This window comes from Pantherophis guttatus, chromosome 4 (assembly GCF_059756535.1).
Source record: "Pantherophis guttatus breed Tessera chromosome 4, ASM5975653v1, whole genome shotgun sequence".
NCBI lineage: Eukaryota > Metazoa > Chordata > Lepidosauria > Squamata > Colubridae > Pantherophis > Pantherophis guttatus.
In genome coordinates this window covers 87954311-87977661 of record NC_142066.1, presented here as the reverse complement: position 1 = coordinate 87977661, position 23351 = coordinate 87954311, and the positions used below count along the sequence as shown (strand labels likewise).

Below are 23351 nucleotides of genomic sequence, written 5' to 3'. Positions count from 1 at the left end.
TTTTCTCATAGTATTCAAGGACGTTAATAATTGTTCTCATGTTATTTTTGATCTGTCTTCTCGGAACAAAGCCATTTTGGTCTGAATGGATGTATTTATGAATAATTGTTTTCAGTCTCTGCGTAATGACCAGCATGAACAATCCACATTTAACAATGATGTTGGCCTGTAGTTTTGGATTTGTGTGGGATCAGTATCTTCTTTTGGAATAAGTGTAATTATGGTTTCAGCCCAGGAATTAGGAGTTTTTGCTTCTAAGAGTGCATCGTTGAAAACTTGGAGTAGGAACTCATCCATTGGGTTCTGACACTTTTTATAGAATTCTGTTGGTATGCCATCTGGTCTGGGAGTTTTATTGTTTTTTTTATTTTTTCCTTGCCTCCAACAATTCAGTCATAGTGATTGGTCTATTTAATAATTCTTTGTGTCTCCTCCAGTTTTTGGATATTTGTTTTACATAAATATTCCTTGATCTCCTCTTCCCTGATTTCTTCTTGCTTGTAAAGGTTCTGAAAGAAATTTTTTGCTATACATTTTTTATCTTGATTTATGTGGCATAATTCCCCTACCTCATCTTGTAATTGGTATATGTTCTTCTTCTCTTTTTTCTTTTTCAATTTATACGCTAACCAGCAACTTGTTTTATTAGCGTGCTCAAAGTGTTTTTGTTTTGTCAATTTGATTTTCTGTGCTATTTCTGTTCGTGTAATTAAATTAATCTTATGTTTAACAAGTTTTAACTTTCCCTTAATTATTTTATTGTGGGGTTGTTTCTGCAGTTCTAATTCATGTGTTCTGAGTTCTGTTAATAGGTTGTTTCTTGTCTGTTGTTTATCCTTGTTTTTCTTTGCTGTATATGAAATGGTAAGGTCTCTTATGTAAGCTTTGGCTGTATCCCAGAGGTTTTGGAGTGTTGTCTGTTCGTTGGTATTTATCTGAAAAAACATATTCATTTCTTTCTCTTTTTTTTTATTGAGTTTTAAACAGAGATATAAAGACAACACAAAAAATACAAAGACATTACAAAGACAAACGAGTTCCCACCACCAACCTACCCACACCATACTTTACATATATGTTTTGATCATCATCAGAATATATATTGCTTTATAAGTTAATATATAAGTAATACATTGTCAATTCAGATGTTTTAGATTAGAAATAATCTTGCATCTCCTCTTTATTTATTTATTTCCGGTTTTATTTTTTCTACCCTATTTTCTTTAATCTATATTTGTACTGATTTTCTTTTCCAGCCATTGATACCACTGGTGCCACACAAGATAGAATTCACTTTCTTCTTTATCTTGGAGTTCTAGTGTCAGTCTATCCATTTCGGCACATTCTGTTATCTTTGAGATTAGTTTGTCTTTGGTTGGGAGTTGATCTGATTTCCAATTTTGCGCAAACAGTAACCGTGCTGCTGTCAAAATGTGTATGATGAGGTATTTTGTCTCTTTGTTGTGTTGTGTTGTTATCATTCCAAATAAAAAAAATTCTGGAGTGTTTTCTACTTGTTGGTTTATTATTTCTTCAATAATTTCCTTTGTGTCCTTCCAGTATTGTTGGGCCTTTGTACATTTCCACCAGGCATGGTAGTATGTCCCCTTTTTTGTTTTGCACTTCCAACAGCGTGGGGAGGTGTTTGGATATATTTTGGCTAGTCTGGCTGGTGTTAGGTGCCATCTGTAAAACATTTTTATGAGGTTTTCTTTGTAGGGTATGGCTCTTGTCATTTTGATGTTCTGTTTCCACAATTTCTCCCAGTTTGCCAGTTGGATGTTGTGCCCTATGTCCCTGGCCCATCTTATCATATTTTCTTTTACTGTTTCTTCCAGTAATTTATATCTAAGTAAGTAGTTATATAATTTGGTTATCATTTTTTGTTCTGGGCCTTGTAAAATCTTATCCAATTCGTTCAAATTATTCGAGATTCCATATTGCTTTTTGTCTGCTATGTGTCTTGAGTGTATTTGAGTATAGGGCCACCAATCGATATTTATGCCGGAGTTTTGGAGTTGCTGTCTTGAGATGAGTTCGCCTTCATGATTCAGTAAGTCTTGGTACCTCATCATTTTTCCTATTTCGAGAGTGTTCGGGTATATCAATGCTTCCATCGGGGACCACCATTTTGGTATTTTAGTATAGTGAGTTCTCTTAATATCCTGCCAGATCTTGAATAATGAAGCTCGAATTATATGACATTGGAAGTACATGTGTCTTTTATCCGATCCGTCCCATAAGAAAGCGTGCTATCCTCTTATTAAGTCAAAGCCTTCTAAATATAAAGTTCTTTTGTTGTCGAGTTCCATCCATTCTTTAATCCAGGTCAATCCTGATGCCTTATAGTAGAGTTCCCAATCTGGTGTTGCTAGGCCTCCTTAGTCCCGTGAATCCTGTAGGGCTTTGATTTTAATTCTGGCCTTCTTTCCCTGCCATATGTAGTTCATTGTTGTTTTGTTGAGGTTCTTAAAGAAATCTCTTCCGGGGTGTATTGGTATCACTTGATATAAATATAGTACTCTTGGTATTATATTCATTTTTATTGAGGCAATTCTGCCCATCAATGAGAGTTGTAATCTACTCCAAATTTCTAAGTCTTTTTTGATTTGTTTTAACAATTTGGTATAATTATCTTCTTTAATTGTAGTTGCTTTTGCTGTCAACCAAATACCTAGGTATTTTATTTTCTTTACTATTTGAAGTCCTAATTCTTGTTCTAATTTCAACTGTTGTGTTTGGGTCATATTCTTCGTCAATACTTTCGTCTTCTGCTTATTTATTTTGAGGCCCGCAACTTCCCCGTATTCCTCTATCATTGTCATCAACCTGGTTCCAGATCGTATTGGGTTTTCCAATATGAAGATCACATCGTCTGCAAAGGCAAGTAATTTATACTCCTCTCCCCGAATCTTAAGGCCTTCTACGTCTTCTTCCTTCCTGATTTCCGTTAGTAAAACTTCCAGTGCGATTATAAATAATAGAGGTGACATGGGGCAACCTTGTCATACGCCTTTCTGGATGTCAAAAGTTTGTGTCATGTCACCATTTATTGCAATTTTGGCTGTTTGACAGGAATAAATCTTTCTTATCAATTTAAGGAATTTCTCTCCGCAATTCATTAATTCAAGTTGTGATGTAAGAAAGGACCAATTTAAATTATCAAAGGCCTTCTGGGCGTCGAGAGATATTAAAGCTATTTCCTTATCTATTTTCTTATCGTAGTATTCCAGTATATCTATGATCGTTCTCAAGTTATTTTTAATCTGCCTCCTGGGTATGAAGCCGTTTTGGTCTGTATGTATGTATTTATGAATTATTGTTTTAAGTCTCTGCGCTAATATTGACATGAATAGTTTGTAGTCTACATTGAGTAATGAAATGGGTCTGTAATTCCTAACTTGGGTCCGGTCTAAATCTTCTTTGTGTATTAACGTAATAATGGTTTCTGTCCATGATTTTGGGATTTCAGCTGTCAATAATGCTGCGTTGAAGACTTGTAGCAATATTTCGTCTATTTCTTGTTGGGAGTGTTTATAAAATTCAGTAGGAATTCCATCTGGTCCTGGAGTTTTATTGTTCTTTTGTTTTTTACGAGCTTCAATCAATTCAGTCATTGTTATGGGGCGATTCAGGGTCTCTCTATGTTCTTCTTCGAATTGTGTAATATTCACTTTACTAAGATATTTTCGAATTTGGTCTTCCGGGACATCTTCCTGCCGATAGAGATTCTGAAAGAATGTTTTGGCTATGTTTTTCTTATCTACGTGTGTATGGAATAAAGTTCCTGATTCGTCCTGGAGTTGGTGTATAATTCTTTTGTCTGTTTGCTTTTTTAATTTATGGGCTGACCAGCGTCCAGTTTTATTTGCGTGTTCAAAGTTGGTCTGTTTTGCCATTTTTATTTTTTGTGCCAAATCAGCTTTTGTAGTCAAATTCAATTTGTGTTTAGCCAAATTAAGTTTTTGCTGTGCTATCTTATTATTAGGGTGCTGTTGTAATTTAGTTTCTTCTATCTTGATTTCTTCCAATAAATCATTCCTGATTCTTTGTTTCTCTTTTTTTCTCTTTGCCACGTATGCAATGGTTAGGCCCCTAATATATGCTTTCGTCGTGTCCCATAGATTTTGTAACGACGTTTGGTCCTTTGTGTTAATTTGTGTTAACAAATCATCTGTGCGTATTCCTTGTCCTTAATCATTCCAGTGTCCATCATCCACCTTTTTTGTTTCGGATATCATTTCCATATTATTGTTATTGGATGTGGTCTGCCCAGGTGTTTGGTGATATTTCTATAACTTTTATTTCTTTCCTAAGTTCTGAGGTTGTCCAGGCCATATCTATTCTGGACCATGATTGGTGTGGGCCAGAATAGAATGTATATTGTTTTGCTTGTCTATTCGCCTCTCTCCAAACATCATGTAATTGTAATTCATCTGCCATGTCTTTAAATGTATCCAGTAATGTTTTTTTCCTGGTTTTGTTCTTTTTATTGCTCTGATAGTCTTTTTCAGTGTCCATGATTGCATTAAAATCTCCTATGATACAAATATTCTCGTATTCCAAATCCTTAGTTATGTTATATATTTATTTAAAAAACTCACTTTGATTTCCATTTGGTGCGTATATCGATATTAATAATAATTTTTTTTATTCTGTTTGTATTTCTATCATCAAAATCCGTCCTTCTGTGTCAGTATATACTTGCTTTGTTTTTAAATGTTTCTTAACATATACTGCAACTCCTCTCTTTTTCTGATCTGCTAATGATGTGTACAGTATTCCTAATCTTTGGTTTTCTAATAGTTTTTGGTGTTGTTTCTTAATATGGACTTCTTGTAAAATTATGACATCCATCTCCAATTTATGTAATTTTGTGAATATTTGTGTTCTTTTGGTTGGTGAATTTAGTCTGTTGATGTTAATTGAGGTCATCTTTAGTTTTTGTTCCATTATTTTCTATCTGTTTGTTGTTCTTAGTCTCCTTGTGTTTCTTGTAATTACTTGTGTCTTTTGCCTCGCTCCCTCTCTTTCAATTCTTTCTCTCTCCAATCTTCTTTTTTCTTCTTGGTCTCTTTCTTCTTTTTCTGACCTGTGTTCCTCTTGACTCTTAGTCTCTAATTCTTCTCTGCTTTCCTGTTCCTCTTCCAATACAAAATTCTGATCAAAGAAGTCTTGTGCTTTTTCTAGACTGTCAATCTTGTATTTTCTTTCCTGCCAGGAAATCAGTAACCCTTCCGGTATTAGCCATCGGAACAATATTTTGTATTTATTCAATTGTGTCATTAAGAAATTATAATTTTTCCTTTGGTCTCTTAATTCCTTTTGGGATTTGTTTGAGAGTCATAATTTCCCTTCCTTTGTATGCAATTGTCTCTTCTCTCATTTTCCTGTAAATATCTTCTTTAATGGATTATTTTGTGAACCTAATATGTATTTCCTTTGGCAGCTTGTATCTTCGGGCATAGTTGGTGTGGACTCTATAGATTTCATGTATGTCCCTTCGAATGTCTTCTTTATCCCTCTGAGTTGCTTCTGCTAGTATCTCTGTCATCAGTTCTCCTAGGTCTTCATATTTTTGTTCCAATACATTCTGGAATCTGAGGAAAAAAGATGCCTTTTTCATTTCTAAATATGTTAATGAGTCTTCCAGATCCTTATTGGTTGACACTTGATTTTGCTCCATCTTTTCCATTCTCTTGTCCATTTGTTCAATCTTCTCCTCCACTTTTTGGATCCTTTGCTCGTTTTCTGCAATGTTCTGTTGTATTTTTCCAATCTTCTCATCCATCTTCTTAATGTTATCTTTTATTTCTCCCATATCTATCTTGAGTTCTTCATGATTTTTCCTTGTTTCTTCATGGTTATTAGCTATGGACTCTTGTGTTTTGTTCATTCCCTCCTGAATCATTGCTAATACTGACTGAATGTTTTGCATGTTGAGAATGGAGGTTGCCTTTTCTTTTTCTGCCCCTGACATAGTGTCAACTGGCTTTTGCTGCGCCAGAGAAGCTGAAAGTGTCATCTGGTTTGAGGGTATCTTCTTGCTTGTCTTAGTGATCGTTGATGAACCTGTAGTTGCCATTTGTACTTTTTTCATTATCTGTCCCCAAAATTTCATATACTGATTTTTTATTTGGATCTTTGTATTTCTATCTATATAAATGTTCAAATTATGGCATCTAACAATCCAAAAGTACTGCCCAAGTATGATAATATTTACTATTCACTATATTGCTATTTCTCTATCGCACAATCAAAATCGCTATATATATTTCTGTATACTTATTCACAGTTTTAAATATCCTACTTTACGTTTTTGCAATATTCTTAAATGAGGGAAGGAAAAAGGGGGGGGGGAGACAAGGGAAAAGTTTAAGATTTCAGCAGTTCATTAATTCAAGAATAGATTTTCAGCAATTCATTAATAACAATTTTCCCTTTTATAATTAATTACTCTACTATTAAGTTACTATTAGCTAATGTCAATTACCCTTAATTACTATACACAATGTATTTCTTTGGTATATATAATCAATCTAATTTAACTATACTATAATTCTAAACATGCAAGATAATAAAAGGCTAAATAGTAAGATAAAACACTTTATAAACCCAGAAGCTTGACTGACAATATATATGTCTATCTCGGCCAGTCCACCCAACTGCACTGGAAACAAGCCAACACCAGAATGGAATAAGGCAGTTGCAATCCTTTAATTAGGTTCAGCACAGCAAACACAGGCAGGAGAAAGGCACAAGCCGGAAACAAGGTTTAAAGTTAGCGCTACACGCAATCGCAGTGTAGCACCTTTTATATACGCAGCAATAAATCAAGTGGCAATTAAACAGTTAACATCACCCCTCCTTCCTCTAGCAGGCCTGTAGGAGCACAATAAATCAATTAGCAATTAAACAATTAACATCACCCCTCCTTCCTCTAGCAGGCCTGTAGGAGGAGCACAATAAATCAATTAGCAATCAAACAGTCAACATCATCCCTCCTTCCCCTAGCTGGCCTGTAGGAGGAGCACGTCTCTATTACATCACAAGGCAGCGTCATCTGCAAACTCCATGCCCCCTATCTCCGATGAAAGAGTTTGCTTCGTTTTGTGCGCGAGTGGTAAAGACTTCTCAAACAGCTGGTGACACGCCCCTGGAGAGTCCAGCAGCTTGCCCCCTCCTCGTCGTCCTCCCCAGTGATGGCGAGACCCAACCGAGGCTCGACAGTCGCTTTTTTACTTAGTATTTAGTAGTTAATAATTAATTAAATATTTAATAATCAAGTTTAAATAGTTGGATTTTACTTCATTGAATGTTATCCTTCCTCCTTTTATAATATCTTCTTCTTTCAGTCTTGCATCATTCCACTTTTTTCTCTCTGTTAATTGTGTCCAATGTCCTTTAAGTTAAGTATCCAAATGTCCCAACACTCAAAGTATCCAATTCCAAGTGTCCAATTATAATCCAAGTGTTCAGTAAAAAGACCTTAATAGAGTTAATTTAGCTCCACCACTCATTAATTTCCAGCCAGGAAGGTTCTGTGTAACAGTCAGCTGTTCTCTCCGCCCCTCCGGTATCCACCATCAGTCACTCGCCTCGTCGCAATCTCCACTTATAAAAAGTCTGTCCGTCTCCTCTTCCTCTCTCCTCTGGGTAACATCCTTTACCACAAAGTAATTTATTTTAATACTCAGATTTCATCCCGATTTACCTTCTACTTGCTCGTGTTATCATTTCCAATGTCCGCCATTCATTTGACTTTCCGTTGTCAAAATCTCTTGCCCCACGTTGTTTTCCGATCTTCTCTGGTCTCTCACCTCGCTTAGAGTTCTAATTCCAAACACTTTCCTCTCCAAAATCAATTTGTTTTATATTTTATTTTATGATCCACAACTCCTTAATGGTATTTCTCTTGGAGTCTCTCCAGTTCCACTGCCTATCACTTTCTGCGCTGTCACTGTCAATTTGTGTTTTCCGCTCCACTCACTTTTCCATTGCTGCTTATCATCGCTTGCTTGGAGACTCACTTTCACCCATTTCTGTTCGCACTTTATAGCAGTACCTTCTTCTATTCTCGTTTTTCTTCTTTCTGTTTCCTACCGATGTCTTCTTTAATTTGATCTTCGCTTCCTACTAATCAGCTGTCAATGTTTCAGGACAGCTAAAATGGCTGGCTTTTTTCCTATCAGAATTAAGAGGTTTCCCCTGAACCTTCGGAGGGATTGCTGTCCTCACCGAGATTCTCAGGGTTTCCTCCTTTTTCTATTGACCCCTCCGAGGTCAATAGCGCCTGGATCGGATTCGTGATCAAAAATATTGGAACTTTGAGAATGGAGCGCCGTTCTCTTATTCCTGGCACGATGATGTCACCGCCGGAAGTCCCATTTTTTAATCTTTTAATCGCTTCTGTTAATTCCATCATTGCTATTCTTTCTTCTAACATTCCCTTGTATTGTTCAGTTATTTTAGGTAAATCTGAGTTTTCTAAATATTTTGTTATCTCTTCCTCCGAAATTTCCTCTTGGTAATAAAGCTTTTCATAATATTTTTGAATTATTATCTTCTTTTCTTCATTTCTATAGTCTAATTTCCCCTCTTCATCTTGTAAGTATTTATTAGTTTCTTGTCCTTTTTTGTTTTATATGCTAACCATCTTCCTGGTTTATTTGCATTTTCAAAAAAGTTATGTTTAGATACTCTTAATTTATTTGCTAAGAATTCTTGTTCATTTAAGTTTATTTCGTGCTTTTTCAGTTCCATTCACTTCTTAATTGTACTGTTTTGAATGTCTTCTTGAAATTCTTTCTCTAAACTCTTAGATTCCTCTTCTTTTTTCCCAAATATGTTATTGCCAGACCCCTAATATATACATTTATTGTGTCCCATACATTCTGAAGTGATGTGTCCTCTTTTTTATTTGTTTTAAAGAAAAACTCTAATTCTTTTTCCATAAACTGTTGAAAGTCCTTCTCATTTAATATTGTTGTATTCAAAGTCCATCTTGTCTTTTTCTTTTGTCCTTTCCATCTTATTGTCATTGGGTTGTGATCCGCCCAAATGCTTGAACCAATATTTACTTCTTGTATGTTGTTTGTAAGGTCTGTTGACATCTATATCATATCTATCCTTAACCATGATAGATGTCTATTTGAATAAAAACTGTATTGTTTTTCTTTCAGGTGGTTTTGTCTCCAAATATCTTGAATACTGTTCTGCCCCAGCTCCGGATCCCAAGGAGTGTGACACACACAAAGCTCCAAAAACTCTGTTTAATTTATTTATTTATTTATTTTATTTTATTTTATTTCTATACCACCCTTCTCCTGCAGGACTCAGGGCAGTGTACAGCCAAGATAAAATATTGCATATAAAATTTAAAAACAATTTAAAAACAATTAAATAATTTCGGCCCAAGATATTAAAAACCACCCAATTAAAACCAAATTCAATTAAAACTGAGAGGATGGGATCAAGCCAGCCCGGCTAGATGGAATAGGTGTGTTTTCAGAGCCCGACGAAAAGTCCGGAGGTCTGATATCATGCGTATCTCAGGGGGTAGGTCATTCCAGAGGGCGGATGCTGCAACAGAGAAGGCTCTCCCCCTGGGGGTCGCCAGCTGATACTGTCTGGCCGACGGCACCCTGAGGAGGCCCTCTCTGTGCGAGCAAACCGGTCGGTGGGAGGCTATTGGCAGAAGGCGGTCTTGCAGATACCCCGGCCCTAAGCCATGGAGCACTTTAAAGGTGGTTACCAACACCTTGAAGCACACCCGGAAGACCACAGGAAGCCAGTGCAGCTCGCGCAGGAGAGGTGTCATATGTGAGCGCCCCGTCGCTCCCATAATCCCCCGCGCGGCCGCATTCTGGACTAACTGTAGCCTCCGGGTGCACCCCAAGGGGAGCCCCATGTAGAGAGCATTGCAGTAGTCCAGGCGGGAAGTGACGAGTGCTTGAGTGACCGTGCGTAGGGAGTCCCGATCCAGAAAGGGGCGCAACTGGCGTATCAGGCGAACCTGATAAAAAGCCCCCCTGGCCACGGCCGTCATATGCTCTTCTAAAGACAGCCGTGCATCCAGGAGGACGCCTAAGTTGCGAGCCCTCTCTGTACAAACAGACCCCTTCCAAAATGCAGGCTTCCAGTGCAAATGTCCTTATCAGCCTGCTATGAATTACAGAGAATAAACAAAGTCCAACAAGGGTTGGCAACCAGCCCAGATAACAGGAAACTCACTCTCAAAATGCTCTGTGTAGTAATTAAACGTTGTTTCCAGCAGCATGTGCTATCTGTGAGTGAACTTAAATAGGCTAAGGGAGTGGCCAATTAGCCCCAAGCCTTACTCTCGAGGAGACCTCCTCCTGAGTAGCCACTCCTGTCTTTTGGCAGCCCTGTGTGCTCGAGCATTGAGAAGAGGCTCCTCCACTTCACTCTTTTCACTTGAAGGAGCCTCTGGAGGTTCTGAAGGCCCTGGCTGAGTCTCTGCCTCTGGCACCACATCCTCTTCAGCCTCCTCGCTGTCCGACTCGAGCACCAGCTGCACAGGCTGCTGGTGCGACACCACACCAGCCTCCTCATCGTCAGCTCAGCCATAATCTGTGCAGACCGCTAGCGGACCACAACAAATACTCAATTCTTCTATCATTGTAAAAAAAAGATTTCAGCAATATTTTTTTAGGTTTTTTGTTTGTCTTCATTGTTTTATAGTCTAAATCCGTATCTACCACAGCATTGAAATTATCCATTATGCATATATGTTCATAGTCCAATTCTAAAAAATTTCTTGCGTAATCTCCCATAAAATTCTTCTTGTTTTTCATTTGGTGCATATAACGCTATTAAAAGTATTTGTTTAAGATTCATTCTTATTCCCACCATCAGAATTGTGCCTTCTTCATCCTCAAAGAGTAGTTTAGGTTCTAATTTTTCTTGAATATACAGAGCTACTCCTTTTGCTTTGTTGTATCAATGAAGCAAATAAGACTCCTAATTTTGAGTGTTCTAATAGTTTTATATGTTGTTTTCTAATATGTACTTCTTGTAAACATGTCCATTTTCAAACTATTTAATCTATTCAAAGTTCTATTCCGTTTTATTGCCGAATTCAATCCATTTACATTTATTGATATTGCTTTTATTTCTTCTTCCATGTTTTACTTGTTACTAGTTTTTAACTTCGTCGCCCTTGTCTCTCTTTGTTACTTTGGGTCCTTTGTTCTTGCTCTTTCCCTTAATCTCTACCTTCCTACTCCTTTACACTTTCTTCTTTATCCTTCTCTTCAACTTTTCGCTTTATCTCTCCTATTGCTCCCAAGTCTTCTAATGGTCCACAAAATTGTTCATAAAATAGTTTCGCTTTTTCAAAAGAATCTAGTCTGTGTCTTTGTTCTTGCCATATCACCAAAATTCCTTTGGGTATTAGCCATCTGAAACCCACTCCTTTAGATATTAAAAATTTTGTTAAAAAATTATATTCTCTCCTCAAATCCCTAACTCTTCTAGGTATTTGTCTCAAAACCACAATTTCTTTATCTTTGTGTTTCAATGCTGGGTTCCTTGCTGATTGTAATATCTCTATTTTCACTGCCTTCTTTGTGAATCTTACATGTACTTCTCTCGGTAATTTATTTCTCATTGCATATCTTGTATATACTCTGAAAGCTTCATCAATCTCATTTAGGATCTTTTCCTTAGGTTGTTCCAAAACTTCTGTCAATATCTCAGCAATCACCTCAGGTAAAATTTCTCCTTTTTCTTCCTCTACATTTTGAAATCTTAGATAAAAATCAAAGCGCTCCATTTCCAACAAGATAATTATTTTTTTTCTTGCAATTTGTCAGCTGACACAAGTTTCTCTTCTAATTCCTCAACTTTCTTTTCTGTCATTTCCGCTTTTTCTTCTACTTTTTGGATTCTCTCTTCATTTTTCCCAATCATATCTTTCATTTCTTTTAAGTCCTGTTTCAGGTCATCATGCAGCGATTGTATCAAATTTTTTAACTCCATCATCTCTGAAGTTTTCTGTCTTTCTGTCAATGAGGGGCTTGCTGTTGAATGTAAATGAGATATAAATTTCTTCATTTCCACTGTTTAGAATAAGTTTATAATCCACTTATGGTTTATTTATAATCCAGATATCTAATCCTCCCTGATGATTGGATTAACAAAAATCAAGAATATAAAAATAAGGAATAAAAATTAAAAATACAATTAAAAAAAATCCCAATCAACCACCTCCCTCAAAAATCAAAAATCCAAATACCCAAACAGAAAAAAAGAAGAAGAAAAAACAACAGAGAAAAAAAATAGTTTACATCCAAGAATGAACAAGGAAAAATCCAACTGCAAAAAATAAAAATTCAAACAGACAATTTTTTTTCTTCTGACTCTTCTATTCTTAATCCAAATTCTTGCCAGTCTAGTTCTATTCAGTCCAATGACAAAAAAAAATATTGATGAAAAGTTCCATAAAGGAGAAAGAAAAAACAAACACAAAATAAAATGTCTTTTATTTATCCATCAACAATTCAAAACAAAATACTTCGAAATATTCACAAGTAAATAAATGAAAAAGCTACACACAAAAAAAAATAGTAGATGATTAAAAGACAAAAACAGAATTCAAAGTTCACTCTTCTCTCTTACACATCTGTTTTGTTATAATTCAGCCAAAATGTCAAGGTCAGCTATAGTTGAAATTTCTTCAAAAAGATCATTTTCCCTTCTGCCACTAGATGGCACTGCCACTGACTAGTTTTCAGCAAAGCACAGTTCAGTATCTTTTACAGTCTTTAGTTTAGAAAGTCTCCTTTTATCAATTACTACCATTCCATCACATTTAAGTAGAATGGGATACAATCTTCATTAATTCATTAATCCATTTATCCAAATTCTTATTTTTTAAAAGGTTCCCCAACTTCTCCTTTCTCAGTCAGAAAAAAGTAAAAAAGTAAAAAAAAAAGCTTACTTTCGCTTTCCTCGCCACTAAATTACCGGATGTGAGAGCGAATACACACATGCTCTCACTCCTCCCTCTCAGCTAATCTTTTCCACTCTATTTATTTTACAGGTGGATTTGACGGGAAAATCTTTTTCCAAAAATCCAAAAAATCAAATTCTCTCTCACCTCGATGTCACATACCGTCTCCTTTCTTCCTCTTCTGTTGCGGCCGCCCCAGCTTCCTAGCGACTTCTATGGTCACTTTCTTCACTGTCCGGTTTGAGGAGCTTCTTTTATTCCAGCCAGGGAGTTTGCAATCTCCCTGTGCTAGACAGTCCGTGCCCCTCTTGTTTGTTGTCCCTACAGGACAACTTAGGTCACTTGGACCCCCGGACAATGGAGATATTGATGGGTCTTCAAGAGACCTCAAAGGATCCATCATACCACCGTGATACTGGCCACGCCTCCCCTAATGCTGGGAAAGATTGAGGGCAAAAGAAGAATGGGACGACAGAGAATGAGGTGGCTGGATGGAGTCACTGAAGCAGTAGGCATGAACTTAAATGGACTCCAGAGGATGGTAGAGGATAGGAAGACCTGGAGGAACATTGTCCATTGGGTTGTGATGGGTCAGACATGACTTCACAAATAACAACAACAACAATTTCTGTAGCAATATAGTGGTCCTGTACATACAATGCAACTCCACCTGCTCTTTTGTGGAGTCTCTTTATTTTTTTGAACAGTTTGTATTCTTCTATCAATATGTTCCAGTCATGGGTTTCATCCCACCAAGTTTCTGTTATTCCAACTTTATCATATCTACCTTCATGTATTTCCCTAAAGGGAAAAACAACTCAAGAATCTTGGGAAACTCTGAAAAATATGATCATAAAAGGGCAGACCAGCACAACAACAATGAGAAGTTCAAGTTCACCCTGTTTGTTCCCCAGACTTTGTTCATTTGAATAGAGGCACTTGAGATCTTTATGTCTGACTCTGTGTATGCTTCCTGTCAGTGTTAGTGTTTGTCTTCCTTCCCTTCTCTCCTTATTTCATTATTTGACTTGCTTTCTAGGGTTTTTTGCTTGAAATTAGCTCCTGGAGATTGGTCAACCCCCCCCCCTCAATTTTAGTTTAAAGCCCTCCTGATAAGTTGAATCAGTCATTTTCTGAAAACATTCTTCCCAGTCTTTGTGAGGTGCAGTCCATCCCTTGCCAGAAGCCCATCATGTACATAGTACATACTGTGGTCCAGGAATCCATAGTACATACCATGGTCCAAGAATCCAAAGTTTTTTTGGTGATACCAACCAAAAGCCAGTGGTTCACTTCTAGAATTCTTTGTTCTCTTACCGGATGTTATCCTTTTGTTGGCAGTACAGATGAAAAAACTACTTGTGCGCCTAAGACCTTGACTTTCTTGCATAGCTGCTCGTAATCACTTAATATTGTCTTGAAATCCTTTTTTGTGTCATTCATGTAGTAGTAGAAAAGAGTAGTAATCTGTGGGTTAAGTTATTATTTTGGTTAAGTTCTCAGCCACAACTTTGATTTTAGCTCCAGGGAGACAACATACCTCTCTGGATTGACTATCTTTTTTTTTTTTTGTAAATATTTTTTATTTATTTTTTCAAATTTAAACATAAAAACATAACTTTCAAGAGCAAAAATCTCGATCCGGTCATAGATGGTTACCATGCTTACATTCCTTTCACAAGCTCAATTCACAATTTCCATTACATCTTTTATAAATAAACAAAAAAAGAAAAAAAAAGAAGATAAAAAAGAAATTCAAAACTTAAGAAAAAACCAATTTTACCTCAAATTTCACATTTTCATCTATATAAATCCATTATATCTATCCAAAATTAGTTTCAAATGCACTTTCACTCATTTTTACATCTGCATAACAATTCTAAACATATCTTTATTCTTCTTTACCTTATATCTTATACAAGTCATATCAAAATAATTTTTACAATATTCTAACCTCTTGTTAAGTGTTTACCTTACAATTTTATCACCATTTATTCTTAGTTTCAATTCAATACCACTCCATTTTTATTATATTTTATAAAACAACATTTTGTCTAATTTTAATTCTTTGACCCTTATCCTCAAATCAGTTTAGTTTAGTTTTTTTTTCTCCCAGTTTACATATTACACAGATTTCTCTCCAATTTTTAATATATTTTTCACTATATCTCCCTCTAATATTTAACTATCTTCCAGCTTGTTCTATTTGATTAATTCTCAGCTTGATCCCCTCCAAAACACCAACTATTTAGTTGATTTTAGAATAGTTCCTCAATCTCCTCCAACTCTCCTCCTATTTGTTTGACTGTTTCCAGCATTTTGTGGGCTGATTTCCAGCATAGTCTCCTCCTTAACTCCCTCCATTGTTTGGCTGATTTCCAGCATAGTCTCCTCCAACTCTCCTCCTATTTGTTTGGCTGTTTCCAGCATTTTATGGGCTGATTTCCAGCATAGTCTCCTCCTTGACTCCCTCCATTGTTTGGCTGATTTCCAGCATAGTCTCCTCCAACTCTCCTCCTATTTGTTTGGCTGTTTCCAGCATTTTATGGGCTGATTTCCAGCATAGTCTCCTCCAACTCTCCTCCTATTTGTTTGGCTGTTTCCAGCATTTTGAATTAATTTCCAACGTATTTCCACCGAGTCTCAAACTTTTATCTAGTTGGTATCCATCCCACACATTTTAACTGTAACATAATTATCTGTTTTATATCATTTTTCCATCTTGCTCTTTCAATTTAAATCTCAGTATATTTCATAATAGTCATCATTTCCAACTTGTATTACCTTAATTCAAGACTAATCACTAGCATCTGTGTATCTTGTATTTTGTTCAATCAATCCTTATTCATCAGTTTAACATTTGCTTGCAAATTAAAATTAAAACGTATTACATCAAACAGTACATTTTCTTAAAATTTTCCTGCCTCAAAATATATTCTTCTTTATTATTTTTATCCCCTTGATATCATCCACTATTTTAATGGCCACCTCTTATTTTCTATTTTTATTATTTCACAACCCTTCCTGTTTTTATCCAAAAATCATATATACTTAGGCTTTTAAACTTTATCATATATACATAGGCTTTTAAACTTTACATTTCAATTAGTCACATTTAAATTTATCCACTTTAATTCTTCCTTTTCTTCCTTTTCCTCTCTGTTCAAAGTGCTCTATTTCAAGGTTCATCAGTTCAAAGTAAAGAATTTCTGTATGTCCCTTTAAAACTTTTAAAATGTCTGATCCAAGCGTAGTGCATCAGCTTCCTGTCTTTGTTAACTACGCCACACCTAGTTTTGTCAGTCTCCATTGTTAAAATCCAAAATGTTCTTTCTTTCTTCTTTCTTAAAATCATCTGGGACAGAGTAGGAATCTCCAAAATCCTTATACCCAATATTAATTTCAAGTAATCCAAGGTAAAAAGCCAATTAACATGTTTCTTTTCCACCCAGAAAGGGAAATCTCTTTAATCCACTTCTCTGTTTAATCACTGCAGACTCCATGGCTATTTTGTAGCCATCCATCTCTATCTTCATTAGCTTCATTTTCTTTTAGAGGCATTAATTCTCAGGAATATCCATTTCTCCTCTCCACTCCAGTTACAGGCACAGTCAAATTTCAGAAATTTATTAATACCAAATCATCCAGTTTAAGTTTACTGCAACAAAATTCAGTTTGGGTCTTTTACCCATTTTTTTTCCTTTTCAATCTTTAAGCCCCACAGTCCAACAGCTGCTTTTAATTTTGGGGTCTTATTTTCCAATAATTCCAAATAGGTACGTTATTGCCTGGGTTGGTGTCACTCACCCGGCTTCTGGATTGACTATCTGATCTACGGACAGCTGGTTCTGTTCCCTTGAGAATTGAATATCCTATCACCAACACTTGCATTTTTTTCCCTAGGGAGGTTTGGAGTATTTTTCTATTTTATCACAGAAGCATTTGATGGTGCTACTTTTTAGGGACATTTAATGATACTTCTTTTCTATGTGTCTGCATGTTTTCTTCCAGGGAGAGTCCATGAAATCGATTGCTTAGCACCAATGGGGTTGCATCAGAGTGGGTTGGGTTGGACAGGGATTTTGTACTAGGTTTGTATTTTTTTCTATAAGTGACATGTTTCCATCTGTCTTCTTCTTCCTCTAAGGGGCCAATTCTTTTAGAAATTGTTTGATCATTGTTATGTTCAATTTGGGCATATTCTTCTTCCAAGGTTTGGGGTTTCTCATTTTGAACATTGAGTTTCAGAGTGGTTAGAGTTTCCTCTAGACCCTTTACTTTTTCTCCTAGTAGCTTGATTAGTTTATATTTAGTACATATATAGTTAGGGTATTCTATGGGAATAAGTGTATACATGGAACATGTTTTGCAGATCTCAGTAGTATCAGTTTCTTCTTCCATGAGTGGATTTTTTTAAAAAAAATCGAAAATGAAAATGTAGAAGGTTTTACCACAGATTTTTAAAAGGGAAAAATGGTCCAATTTAGAATTTTGATACTCTAATAGATCATTTAAAATTTAAGATTTGGGGAAAAAGTCTAACTAAAATTTAAAGTTCTAACAATTAAAAGTGTCTAGTTTAAGGTCTTTAAGTTCAAAATTGTCTAATTTAAAATTTTAATTTTCTAGTATTTCATTTAAATTGTCCAATTTTAAAATTTTCAGTGTTGAGTGGGCTTAAGTGCAAGGTTTGTTCTTAGCCTGTACTGGAATGTTCTATAATTATCCCTTTCCTCCCTTCTTTCTTGTGATCCTTTACCTCCCTGCCTTCTTGTGGTTTAATTTATCTCTTTCTTCTCTGCCTTTATATATTCTGCACTTGTTATTGTTTAGTTGCTTTTGATTTTTTTTTGCCTTGTGTCCTATGTTGTCTTTTTATCCTCTTCCTACTTGCTTTTCTCCTGCCTCTACCAGGTATTCAGCTCTCCCTGCTTTTCTCAGTTCATGGCGTTCCCCACTCCCTCATATGTTGGTCTGCTGCACTGTTCTGTTGCCATTCTCAGTCAACAGTTCACTGATCCCCTTTGCTGAAATGCTCCACCACAACCCACAGCCTCCGGTTCCACCAATGCTCTACCATTGTTTTCCACGCTCCTCTCTGCATTGCTCTCAGGATCTGCTTTGCTTTGCTGCTCCTTGCTACTGGCTCTCCTTTCAGTTGCCTCTGCTCTTGGCTCCTCAGCCACATGGCTCCTGTTTGCATTGTTTCTCCCAGCAAACAGGACCGCCTGGATGGCCTTGTCACCTGTCATTATTAGGTGACTCTGGGCAGCTGTATTCAACTGCAATCCCTATAACTTCCCAGTCTTTGGTCAAGCTGGCTAACTGGAGAAATCTGGACTAGGCTGACTAGCAATGGTTTACTGGGGATTAGGTAACTGAGTCATCATCCTATCCAGGGATGATGAGGAGTGAAATGAGAAAGGAGTACAAAATAGGGTATCTTGGCTATTACCAGTGATAAGTTTGAGAAACTGAAATATGCTAGACTGGAAACACCTTGGCTAACTGTAGTTTGCTTCTGGCCAAAATTTAAAATACCAGCTTTGATTTACAAAAGACAACTTATTTCCATACTAATCTGTTTAGGACTGTCACAGGAAGTTCAGTTTATACTGCATCAACAAGCAATGGGAATATATTTGAATATATTTGACAATGGCAAGTGCTAATATTAAAGTTATGTTGCAGACACCCAAAATATAGATATATAGCAAGGGTCAGTTCTGCCAACAACAACAACAAAAAAAGTCTTCTGCACGTTTAATTAAAAAAAATTAAAAATTCACAAAATTTCATGAAATTGTAAAATCTTGTGAGGGTCTACACTAGAATCTTTAGATTTGTATGTCTTAACAAATTTTGGTTTTTCTATAAAACTTAATGAGATTTCTCTATTATCCATTTGTCCAATTGGAGTGGGGAGAGAGTACTTAATCCAGTTGGTCCAGCCAACAGCCCCTTAAGGATTCCCTGTCCTGGTTGATAATGAAAGGCAGTGTGCTATAGTGGTTACAATGCTGGTGAAGCACCAGGAAAAGTTAAGTTAAAATTCACCCTTAGCCATAAAAGTTGACTAAATGGCTTGGGCTAGTTAATCATTTCCAGTCCAGTTTAACTCAGAGTTGTTTGGGTGGGGGGAATAGAAGGAAATGGTATGAACATTATAAGGAGCTCCTGGATGAAAAGACATTATAGTATATAATATCCTTGATTCTCTTGTTTCCTGCAGTGGGAACTTGGAACACAATCTTCAGGACAATTCTCTCATGTTGACAGTTCCCCTGATGCATGAAGTGGATTCATCCATCACTGGGTACAAAAGTGATCATTTATTTTTTCTTTTCTTTACAAACAAGGGTAGCGATAGAACATCTCTTTTTCCCCCCAAATAATTTCTCAGACAGTAATACTAGTGCTGATTGCTGTCCTTCTCATAGAAAGATTATGGACTAAGAGATGGTTTCTGAGGTTGAGTTAGTTATTTAGGTTCAGATCTACTGAACCAAATGTTCAAGTCAAATGTTCTGGGATAGTACCCGTCAAAAGGAGGTCATGCTGTAGACCTGTCTCTTTAATTTTCCATAACTCTGCTTATGTTTTCTTTTCTGTTATGTGATAACATTACTTAGCAAAAAGATATCAAGTTTCAAAAAACTATTAAGAGAAGGAACTAATTTGTGCAATTAAATAAAATGAGGTCATAGTCACATTCTTATATGTTCTGTCTTTTCCTTCTTCAGAACAGTGTCTCCCAGTTCTTTTATTTATGGCGAATCAGTGGCAGCATCTCAGTTTATAAAGCTGGAAGATTTTGAGTGTCATTTTCAGGACTTAAATTTTACTCTTCAGGTAAAAGTGTTATGCAGCAGAGCCATGTTTGTTAGTGGGCTTATCAATATCCCTGGGATTTTGCCGATTCTGTGGGCGTGGCTTGGTGGTGGGGGTAATGTGTCTGGGTGGGCATGGCCATTTTTTTTTACCTTTAAAATCATTTTTTCTACAACCTCTTCGGCGAAGAGGTTGTAAAAAAATGCTTTCAAAAGGCTCTGATGATCCCAGCTGATCGGCAGAGGCTTTTTTTCTTTTAAATGCCTCTGATGATCAGGCAACTCAGCTTGGATCATCAGAGGCTTTTAAAAGAAAAAAAGCCTCTGCTAATGAAGCAACCCAGCTTGGATCGTCAGAGGCATTTAAAAGAAAAAAAGGCTTTTTTTCTTTTAAATGCCTCTGACGATCCAAGCTGAGTTGCCTCATTAGCAGAGGCTTTTTTTCTTTTAAATGCCTCTGACAATCCAAGCTGAGTTGCCTGATCGTCAGAGGCATTTTTTCTTTTAAAAGCCTCTGACAATCCAAGCTGAGTTGCCTGATCGTCAGAGGCATTTAAAAGAAAAAAAGCCTCTGCAGATCAGGCAACTCAGCTGGGATCGTCAGAGCCTTTTGAAAGCATTTTTTCTACAACCTCTGAAGAGGTTGCAGAAAAAATGCTTTTAAAAGCCTTTGACGATCCAGCTGAGCCGCGCAATCATCAGAGGCTTTTTTTTTTTAATTTTAAAAGCATTTTTTCGGCCGAAGAGGTTGTAGAAAAAATGCTTTTAAAAGTAAAAAAAAAAAAGCCTCTGATGATTGTGCGGCTCAGCTGGGCATGGGAGGGATGCAGGGATTATTGCTACGGGTTCTCCGAACCACCCGCCTCTATCGCTACCGGATCAGGCGATCCAGTCCGAACCGGGAGCATTTCACCCCTGGATTTTGCTGGATATAATGAAAAGAGGCCATGGATGTATGTTCTTTGCTACAGTACAATAAATGGTCTAGGACTCTATGGTCTTTTTGGAATGCCTTTTTTAAAGTCAGGCCTACATTCTGTCTTTGACTGGCATGCTGAACAGAGGTCATGATAAAAGAAAAAAATTGTCAATAGAACAAAGAAAAAAGGATCCTAGCCTAAAGAAAAAATGAAATAAAATTAAGTATCTGCAACTGCTACTGTATATATTCCTTCAACAAGAAGTAAGTTCATTAAACTTGATATAACTTACTTTTATATAGATACATTTGTACTGGTAGTGGGCAGCATTTGGATCTAAAACAGGCAAGATATAACCTTCTTAATGCCTCTTTAACTGAAACAAGTACCAGTATTTTTTTCTATCTATTGTGTAAGCCTAGAAGAAGTTTGATTTCTGCATGGAATAGCTAATGGACATGGCCGGAATGCTCATGCCAGACTTGAAGCATGTTTGCCACTTCACATTTTCATAATTCACATGTCTCCAACCCCCAAAAATGAGTAAATGGATTACAAGATGTTTTTCTGGTTGATGGTTAGAAAGCTTATGAGTTTTAGTTTTATTACCATTTAATTATTTTCCTGGTATTATGGGCAAAGCATTAAAATAATAACAGGTTGGTTATAGGTTGTGACTAAAAGGCCTAAGATAGGAGACCAGGATTTTGTTTTGTTCTTTTTCCTTTTTTGGCTTCTGCAGCTGATTTTTCCTCCAAAGGCTATCCCATGTCACTGAGTACTTTCAATTTTTTTCTGTTGCAATTTCAGATATAACCATATAGAATGAGAAAAGGGTATTTTCTTAAGGAATGCACATTCTAAACACCCTGTTAGTGCCTGGAATACATTGTAGGATCATGGATCCTAATTGTTGATAGTTTCAAGGTGTATGTTTTTCTTTAAAAAATGTAAATTTATTGGCATTGTTAATACAAAGGAAAATCTTTCTGTCAAGCTCCATACACATTTCTAGAATGCAAGACAGAAATAATAATAAAAATGAAGGCCTACTAAGTACTGGAGAGATCAAACTGGCTAACAAGAAAGATCAAATGAAGGATACCAAAGAGACATGGAAAAGCAAAGTATTATATGGCCAGTACATTTAAAAAAAAAAAAAGCAAGTGAACAGCTAACAACAAAACCTGATAATGGTCAAAAGCAGGAAAACTGAAGAAAGAGACAGAGGGGCTATTTCTATCTGCGCACGACCAAATCTTAACAAATGCATATAAAGCCAGAATTCAGAAGATAGCAAGACTAGCAAATGCTGTATCCACAAAGTAGCTGAAAAAACAGTGGGTCACCTAGGTAGGTTCTGCAAGAAGATCACACAGACTGATCATGAACAACGGCATGACAAAGTAGCAAAATGGTGCATTGGAAGATCAACAAGAAATACCATTTGCTTGCAAGCAAGAAATGGTGGGCCTGTAAAATAAATAAAATAATAGAAAATGAAGAAGCTAAAGGATTCTGAGACTTTAGAATTCAAACAGACAAGCACCTACTACATAAAAATTGTCAATAAAAATGACAAAAAAATTGGGTAATAGACATGGAAGTACCTGAAGACAGCAGAATAAAAGAGAAGGAATCACAAAATATAAGGATCTGCAAACAGAAATAGAAAGACTGTTGTAAAAGAGAATGCCAATAGTGAAAATCACCTTGGATGCAATCCCAAAACATCTGGAGCACCACTTGAATACCATTGGCATTGACAAAATCCTCATCAATCAGTTGCAAAAAGCAATTATTTGGAACAGCTTCCATCCTGTGACAATACCTTTAACACCATTAAACAACCTCTGCCTATCCAGGTCCTTGGGAAGGACTGGGCAGCTGGATAAAAATGCCAAATCCAATCTAAACATTTAGCTGACTCTGTCATCGAAATGATTACTAAACAGAAGATGAATACCAAATTAATCTGTTGACTGCTTGATGGCTTTCAAAAAGAGAATCGTATCTAAACAAAAACAATTTAGCAATTAGATCAAAAACAGTGATTTCCTTTAGCACAATAGGAAAATATTTTCTGAAAAACTGCTTAAATACACAAAGATTAACATTTCTGTATATCTGTCCATCCATAACTAACTGCACTATTTTATTTTTCCATATATAAATATTTGGATGTATGCATGTATGTATACAGGACTGGGATAACTATTAGTCTTAGTGCTCTCAAATAAGATTCACCAAATGTATGTTCTGAAGCTCTACATTCAGATTAGTAATTTGTTATAGAATATGCTCCTTTTATCCTTAACATGGATTCCTATTGGAGAAAAAAATCATTTTCCTGTTGTCAGCCATTAAGGGTCTGATAAAGATAGGGGCTAAACACAAATAGAGCTGTCTTGCCATACATTTTTGAAGCATGTACATATTTTATTTGTTCCTATCTTTTTGAAGGTCTATAATGCTGGGCCAAGTACCCTTCCTAGATCTTTTGTTGACATTTCAGTTCCCAATCGTCTCTCTGCTACTGGAGCTGATATGTTCCATATTCGACATATGATGGTAAGCTAATGTGCAGCCTTTTTTCTTTTTCTTTTTAGTTTTACTGGATAGTAA

At 36.3% G+C, this 23351-nt stretch overlaps 1 protein-coding gene across 4 annotated transcripts in view; it reads left to right on the top strand.

The window, feature by feature from the left end:
* The window catches only part of ITGA9 (integrin subunit alpha 9), a 588487-nt gene that overhangs the window by 409094 nt on the left and 156042 nt on the right, over positions 1 to 23351 (top strand). For all 4 annotated transcript variants that reach the window (XM_034425607.3, XM_034423994.3, XM_034424808.3 and 1 more), the window contains exons 21-23: positions 19209 to 19292; positions 19720 to 19828; positions 23190 to 23297. In XM_034425607.3, coding sequence (XP_034281498.1) covers positions 19209 to 19292; positions 19720 to 19828; positions 23190 to 23297 — 301 coding nt within the window. The remainder of the gene's footprint in view (positions 1 to 19208; positions 19293 to 19719; positions 19829 to 23189; positions 23298 to 23351) is intronic.